This window comes from Dipteris shenzhenensis, chromosome 7 (genome assembly GCF_047967505.1).
Source record: "Dipteris shenzhenensis isolate YYH24624 ecotype China chromosome 7, Dip_SZ_1.0, whole genome shotgun sequence".
Lineage (NCBI taxonomy): Eukaryota > Viridiplantae > Streptophyta > Polypodiopsida > Gleicheniales > Dipteridaceae > Dipteris > Dipteris shenzhenensis.
In genome coordinates, this window is record NC_141602.1 from 59,515,264 (window position 1) to 59,523,724 (window position 8,461).

At 43.3% G+C, this 8,461-nt stretch overlaps 1 protein-coding gene across 1 annotated transcript; it reads left to right on the top strand.

Moving 5' to 3' along the window:
* Nucleotides 1–1,143: 1,143 nt before the first annotated feature.
* On the top strand, nucleotides 1,144–5,766 carry LOC147900590 (uncharacterized). The gene is made up of 6 exons (XM_087377022.1): nucleotides 1,144–2,798; nucleotides 3,938–4,499; nucleotides 4,595–4,695; nucleotides 4,788–4,877; nucleotides 4,980–5,104; nucleotides 5,259–5,766. The coding sequence occupies exons 1-6, from the start codon at nucleotides 1,608–1,610 to the stop codon at nucleotides 5,401–5,403; spliced, it is 2,214 nt and encodes a 737-aa protein (XP_087233148.1). The 5' UTR covers nucleotides 1,144–1,607; the 3' UTR covers nucleotides 5,404–5,766.
* The last annotated feature ends 2,695 nt before the right edge of the window (nucleotides 5,767–8,461 follow it).

Consider the following 8,461-nt stretch of genomic DNA (forward strand, 5'->3'; position numbering starts at 1 on the left):
AATTAAGCATTTTTAGAATTTTTGAAAGTGCATTTTTCCTATTAAACAATATGTTGACTCTTCTTCATTGGACTTGAATGAAGACTTTAAAGTGGTTCTCTCTCTCTCTCTCTCTCTCTCTCTCCACCTTTTCTCCCTCCTACCCCAACCCCGCCCCTCCCCTCACTCTCTCGCTCCCCCCTTTATCTTTCCTTCACCCCATTCCTTTTTATTTGCTTTTTTTATCTTGGGAAGGCCTTATGAATGATTAAATATCATTCACCTTGTTTCTTAAGGTTATTGATGACCCAATTGTGTGCCTATATGTGTGTGATAGATGGGAGAGAGAGAGAGAGAGAGAGAGAGAGAGAGCGAGCGCGCTAACCATAGTATTGGAGAGAGAGAGAGAGAGCGCGCGCACGAGCGCGCTAACCATAGTATTGCGTCAAAATGCGTGTGTGTAGTGAGCATGTCCAACCATGCGCTAACCGTAGTAACGAGAGGTATAAAAAGGGAGAGGGTATTACTAGAATTGGCAAGGGAGCAAAGCAAGGAATAAAGTGAAAACGAAGCAAGGGCGGCTACACAAAAACGGTTTTCCGTGAAGCATGATGGTGCATGACTGACGACGAGCGTGGGGAAGCGAGAAAGTGGTTGAGGGGAAGGGGCAGCGTGAAAGATGAAAGGGGCGACAAAGGGGTGGAGGAGGGAAAGCGGTTGAAGCCAAAGAAGAAGAAAGCAGGAGCAGAAGCAGAAGAAGAAGAGCAGAAGGCAAAGCAGCAGCAATAGCAGCAGCAGGAAGGAGGCAGGGAAGAAGAAGGAAGGAAGGGATTGGTGTGAGCGAGTGAGTGAGTGGAGGGGGGTGGTGTGTGTGCTTGCTTTTGAGGAGGCCCCCCTCCTCCCTCCTCTCTCTCCCCCCTCCCCCCCAAACCTCAACCTCCTTTTCCTCCATAGCCAGAAGAGCAATCAGGTTAGTCCCCCCAAAAAACTCTCTCCCTCTCTCTCTCTCTCTCTTTATCTTTTTCTCCCTTTTCACTTGCTTAACTGCCCTCCCTCTCGCAATCCACCCCTTCGCCCTTAGGGCCCTTCTCCCCCCCTCCTCTTGCCCTCCCCCCCCCCGCCCCCCCCTTCCCCTGCTTCCTTTCGCTCCCTGTCCTCCCTCCCTTTCTCCGCCTTGTTTCCTGCCTTCTTCTCGATCCCTTTCAGCCCTTGCGCTTTGGGTTCTCACCAGTTTTCTCCTTCTCCCCCTTATAGCCCTTAGCCCTTGCGCTTTTGGGTTCTCTGTAGCCCTTGCGCTTTTGGGTTCCCACCATTTTCTGCCTTGTGGCCCTTGCGCTTCTGGGTTCTCACCATTCTCCCCCTCCTGCTTCTCTTTCTCCCTTCTTTGGGTCCTCCACCCTGATTTTCGCACCCTTCCAATGCACCACACATCCTGCCCTTCTCTTGAGCCCCGGCTGGCAAACCATGAATTGTTTCTGATTTGGGTATTGTCTGATGTATCGCTCAAGTTACTGACCCACTAATGATCCTCGAGTTCCTGCCTCAGGGCTGACCCTACATTGGGAAGCTTTGTGCTTTATGTCGGTAGTCTTGTTGTTAACAGTAAGGTTTCTGAAGGGAAGTAGTTCATGGTCTTTATGGACAGGCAAGAGGATCTGTTTGTCGGACGTGCGACTGGTACTCGAAAGCCTCGCTCAGGTTCTGGTCGCAAGAGACGGTCTGGGCCGCATCCTTTCGTCACTACTGTCTACACAGATGATGCATTATCTCCCTTGGCTTCTTCACCTTCCAGTTCCTCATCACACGACAAGGTTCTTGAGGATGAAAATGGGCACTGTCCAGTACAATCTTTTGGTAGCAGGCTAGAGCAGGCGAATGGTCTTATGATCAATTCTATTGACTCCATAGGGAACGGGATATCACAGAGGGACAACTGTGGTATGCCGCAACCGTCCAAAGATCTCGAAGGGTACAATCAATCTGTAAGAATGGGCGATGGTGAAATAAAGCACGAATGGAAAATATTTCAGAGGAGGGAACGACGTAGAGATCAAAGATTGCCCAAATCAGACCTGAATGGCTCGTCCTGGCACAATGTCAGAGACTCAAGTGGTGTGTTAGTAGAGGATACAAGCGTTCGGGATGATGGCAGTCCGGATTATGAACGCCTAAACATTTGGAAGGAGAAGTCTTCTCCCACTAAGGATTTGGTCTACCATGCCAATGGCGATCTTTCTTCCAAAGATTCAGATCAAGCTGCCACCGAGGATCAGCCAAGGAGGGCCAGGTGCCATTCTGCAAGTTCAAATCAGAGTCACAGGGATAGGGGACATCTTTCTTCAAAAGATCGGGGTCTCCAGGACAGTAGCGGTGCATCTGTTGATTATCTGAATATGGGTAGCATGTCTGGCGACCCAGATCACATAAGAAACATGGAACGGCATAAGTTCAGGAGATGCTCTTATGATAGGGAACGGCAAGCAAAAGCAAAAGGTGGGGATGATGATGGGTATTCTACAGCAAAATATGAGAATTTGTCTCGGAGTAGTATTGGGTATGGATCTAGAGGATCTGGGAGGAAGGTTCGTGAGATGCCCTCGATCCCTTCTGAGAAATCTTCCCTAGAAAGCCTTGCTTCTACTAAGCTTAAGCTAAAGGTTGGTGGTATTACTCATACGGTACACCCAACTCAAGGAAGGCAGGCTGATGTGAGCAGGCACAACGAGAGAAAAAGAATGTCTTACAAAGGAACGGGTCCCTCTTTGAGAAAGCCTTCAACACCTGAATCTTTTAAACGAAGGCAACGACTCATTCTTCAGGTGAGGTTGGAATTAAAGTTTGCATATTTTCCTGAGGATAAGGGATTGCATGTTTCAGTGCGCAATGTCTTGGTGTTGTTTTGTCGTTCTGCGTGCGCTCTTTGAAGAATTGTGTATTGAACCTAATGGTTGGAATTATAATGAACCACTTCCTATGTTTAATTTCACATGTCTGGTCTGCTTGCCAGTGTCTATTATCGTGACAAATTTGACTTTGTATAATCCTTTCAGTCCTGCTATGGTCCTGTCTTTCAAACTATTATGTATTTCCTCTCATACATGTTCTTGTTTGCCGAACATCCTGAAAGTGGCATGGGATTGATCCTTCAGATCCCATATGCTCGTTACTTAGTATATAAGTGGAAAGTCCAGATGTTCTAGCGTTGATTCTTCTTTAATGCTCTGGATATGACTGAGCCACATTCAACAGTTGTCACATTTCAAAAGATTTTGATTTCTGAGATGTAAAAGATATTTGTGCTAATAAGGGAAAAACACTATAAGCATGAAGCAGCTGAGCTATATATATTTCCCTACAGTGATAGGGGGCTACAGTGAGTGTGAAGCGCTCTTGAAATTTAAGTTGCATCCGCTATGACGCATTAGTGACAGGCAAGACCCTGATGCTCATGACTTTTCAGCCTTGCTTAGGAAACTTTATCCTGGCAAATTTGTGCTATGGCACATATGCCAAAATTAATTTTACATCTGCAACTGTGCATGATTATTGGATAGCATGACATGCCAGAGCAATTATGCTGGGCTAGAGACACAAGAGGAACTAGGCCGGAGGCAAAGAGTTGTTCTCTTTTTTTGGTTGACAGTGTTTACATCTCCCTATCAGATTTTGGTTTGAGTGGTGGCAGCTGTTTTAATCTAATGGTGTCTTAATTCTCCAGGAATTTTCTCTTTGAGGCTCTAACTTTACAGTAGTAAGGAACGTGGGCTGCTTTTGATTATTTTTCTACTGTGTTTGATCTTTTGTCCCTTCATGCACCTTTGTTTGCTATTGTGGTTGTTTGAAGAGGGAGTTAATGCCAGCCTAAGTGGTAATGTGGCTTTTGCAACTACTTGCCTTTTTCCTTGAAAACATTATTTGGCTGTTTTACATGGAAGTTTTTTAAAAAACCGTGGTACAGGAGAATTCTGATGACGAAGACGCTGTCATTAGTACGAGATCCATGGAAGAAAATGATGAAAGCATTTCAAACTTTATGAATGCTGAAACCTACTTTGAAACTGGTGATGCCTGCAAGGAGGAAAGTGCTGGTAAATTGTGCAGCTCAGGTACATCTAAGCCATTGGAAGCTAGTCAACCTTTGCCAACTGTAAGGAAAAGCCTAAGAGTGCCAAAGAAACGCATTTTAGATGGTGATGAAGATGTGGAATTGGAACCTAAGAGACGACGGAGGAAAAGGATTGGACATGACTCTGAGGATGACCAGAATCATGCTGAAGAAGAGCAAAGAAATGATATTGCTCATGGTCTTGAAGTAGAGAGCATTTGTGAGTTTCAACCTCGTCAGAAGAGGCAGCGCAAGAAGAGAGATGAATATGATACCCCTGAATTAGAGGGGAAAAAGGCGCTACCTCTCACTGCACGTCAACGTGCATTGAAGAGCAATAAAGAGGGTGGAGACTCAGAAGCTGTTGCAAGTGTGATCGAGTTTCCTGAAGGACTAACACATGTCCTACCCAAGAGTGAGATCCGCTTCTACAATCAAGAACCTGCTTCAGACAGACATGCTTAAATGAGACTGTTGGGCGTGGCTTGATATTTTAGCTGCTTGTTGCAGAGCAAAAGGAAAACCTCTCTGAAGCTGAGCAAGCTGTGAAGAAGGAAGAGGCAGCCAGAAAGAGGAGACAACAAATAGAGAAAAATGCAAAAGAAATACAGGTGCCATTCCAAATCCATCTATCCCTTATTGTGTTAATGCTGTTATGGCTTGCCGTGGAGCATTGTTCTGATGCAAGTGGTAATTCCCACAGGCAGTGGCCATCCAGAAGATTTTAGGCCAGGATTCTACTAGGAAAAAACGAGAGGAAAAGCTTCAGAGGCAGCGTAAGGAAATTGAACAGGTGATAACTGATGTACAACTCCTGTACGCTTGCTCGTTTTTTCAACTGCCTTCCAATGTGATGTAAAGGCATAGCTGAAGTGCTGGCTTATTTAATCTGCAGGAGAAGCAAGCTGCTGCCATGATTCCTGCGATTAACAGCATCAGATGGGTCATGGGTCCTTCAGGAAATGTTGTTTCTTTTTCTCAGGACCTGGATTTGCCAAAAATATTTTCGGGCCCATGCAGGTTTCCCCCTTATCCTTTTTTCCTGCCCCCTGTTGTCATATGTGCTTCATGCTTGGCATCCAGGTTAAAGCTGATACAAGAGAAGCAATACGGGGATGAATCACTATCTGTTGGCGCATAGATAGTGACATAACATAATCTGCTGCCTTTTCAGTTACCCTCAAGAGAGAGAGAGATGTGCGGCTCCTTTCTGCAACAACACATACAAGTATCGCGATTCCAAGACTCGCCTTCCACTTTGTAGCCTTCAATGCTACAAAGCAGTACAGAACCCTCCTAGCATTGCTCCTGCTTTCTGATTCATATCAATTTGCCAGATGGTCTCACTGATAGCCTTCTGATTCAAGCATGAATTTTGTGATTTCCACCAGTAGGATGAATTTGTGGCCCTCAAAAGGATAAATTTTGTGTCCAAATGGAGCCATTATGTGCCCAAAATTCTTTGTCCTGTATTTCATGTTCATAACGCCTGTAAGATACCACTTCATATGCAAACATTGTAAGGAGGTGGCATGCCTGAGCTACTTGAGTGCTGGCTGAGGGCTACTCCCGATGGAATGGGCTTACCAGTCAGAAAGGTGCACCTTTTAAAAAGGTGGTGCTGCAGTTCCATTACAAAGTATACTTGTTAACGGCAATAAATCCAAAATTGTGGTTCGTCAATTGTTAAGCCAAGTGTTTCAGATTGCAGAATACGATGCTCTTTTCATGTTGTATCTTCTGAGTGAATTTGGTTTTGCCAGCTCATGATGGAGAAATTTAAATCTTTTGGGTGGTCTACGTTGCAAGTACCAGCTCTGATTCCATTTTATTCCACTCAGAAGCTAATTTCAACCCCCATCCTAATTGACCTTAAGAGTTTCATTTACAAATCATGTCCTTGAATAATAAACCAAGAAATTTTGGGTGGATCATCTTCGCCTTTTGTTGGGATGATTGGCTTAATTCTGCAGTGTGGTATGTTTGAGTTGCCATGGAAATCAGATACATTGAAAGGCGTGAAATATTAGGTATCACCTGCCTAAACAATAAAGAGTCACCAGAAACGTTTCAATGCGTTTAATGGGTTTTGTCAAGAGTTTCATCTAGATATATTTATAACTAATATATGTAAAATGTAAAATATAAAATACAATAGTAATACCATGTCAGAAGGACTACATGATTGATAGGGCTTGGAATCCATGGAGAGGAATCAAACATGGGATTTGGATCTACAGTCTCATAAAAGATTATAGAGACCAAATGAAGTCTAATGTGACTTTAGCTAGTGGCCAATACCATAGGGTAACGATAAATTCATTTCCACAGCCCAAATTGATATGATGCAGACAATGATCACTTTGGTATCATATTTATAGTGGTACATCTTTAGATGGACATGAAGTTATCAATTTAAATAGGGATTTCAAGGAGCAAGTCTACATGGAGTACCTAACTCTAGATTTAGGGTGACGATCTACTCTCTCCTAATGGCACTATACTAGATGAACTAGGCTCCATGAACATCATATTATGGATTGATGATTACTTCAGGAAAAATGCCCCAATCGGGTGTAAATAGGAAGACATGAAGGTCTACCAAAGTGATGAAGCAGTGGAGATCTATTGCAACAACTAGAGTTGCAAAGCAATAGAACCCAGTGTTCCATGCTAGTATGAAACAAATTAGTTTTATTACCATTTCATCGGGGCACTAATCAAGGATGAAGTGGTTGAGGTGATATACTGCCCAACAAAAGGAAATGTTGCAAAACATTCGAAACATCTCATTTGATGTCTGGTGTAGTTCCATGTTGTGGCATTGTGAGGAGATGTTAGAAATCATTGCCCCACTTGATCATTGGGTGTGATTGCCAAGTCAGGGAACTTGATTGTTAAACTATACCACGTCATCAAATTTAGAGCTATTATCAAATGGTTGTCATAGTTAGTATGTTCATCAAATAGGGTTCAAATGAATGATGTATCCATCAAGCCTCCATCTAACAAAAGTGAGCAAATGCATGGGATTATCAAAATCATGTCTACAAGACTGTAGTCCCAAATTGGATTCAAAAGATAGGCTAGCTCGTAGGCACTCATGGCGACGAGTCAGGATCCATTGAAGGATAACTATGTTGGTTAGCTTGTAGGCACTCATGGTGACACGTTAGGATCCATTGAAGGATAACTATGTTGGTTAACTGTGAACGGTGAATCACTCTGACCTCCACATGTGCACGAGTTTTCCAAGTTTAATTACATGTTCCCAAAAACTCAAAGGTTAAATCCTAGAAATTGTAACTCTAGCCTAGAAACTAGCAAAACAATTGCACTACTTTAAGATTAACAAGGAAGGGAGCTCATTCTATGTATAGTCTCGGACATTTGAAAATCTATACTTGCACACATTCAAGCACTAAAGAACTTAGTCTAGGACTCAAGTCATAAAGGGACCATAGGGTAGTCACTCAACGATGCATCACATGGCATCCTCAAGGAGACACAAGTTGCAAGTCAAAACTCAAATTTGTTCTATCACTCAGTCGCACAACTTAGTTTGGTACTCTGTTAAGCAAAGTCACTCAGTGAGCGAGCGGTAAAGTGCACACAAGAAGTCACAAGCTATGAGTGAATCAAAGTAGTCGCAAATCATACAGTGAGTTGGACCTACTATAAGTTGCAATCAATATGAGTGAGCATGAGGATCCCACTATTGTCCTCATTCCAAGCATGTATAATGTACACCATGTCTCAATGTCATGGAACAAGTGCTACCATAATATTTCAATCGATCTCAAATGGGATCCTTACTAATCAAGAAGCATTTTTTGTGAGATCTACATTTGTGCATCAAGTTATTCTTTTGCAATATTTAGTACCTAGTGAATTCGGAAGATTTCAACCTATGAGTTGTCCCTTAAACTGGTAACAAGTTTTTCTTGCATATGTCCAAGGGTATTGGTTGCAAGGTGTCTACAATATGAAAGCGTATGATATTTTCCAACATATTTTCCAAAACATGTGCCCAAATATTGTGGGCCGCGAATTGACCAAGATCCTAGACTTGAAGTACTTGGCTTCATATTCCCAATTCATGGTAAAATAATAGAAATGGGGATACCCCCTTGCTTGAACACTACTCCACCTCTTGTGATTGCTTTGGGGGCCTCTTGCCCACAACATCCTCTCTTTAGTAAACACCTGTTGCAACAAGAGGCTATTGGCTACAATTGCACTATTGGATTTTCATAGACTTTGGCAAGGCTGCACTTAGGGAGGATCTCGAGCACTAGTTCCACCTAGAGGTTCATGATTGAGAGGGTTGCATGATGTCTACTTTCCCATGATGAGGGGCCACTTGCGACCTGCTCC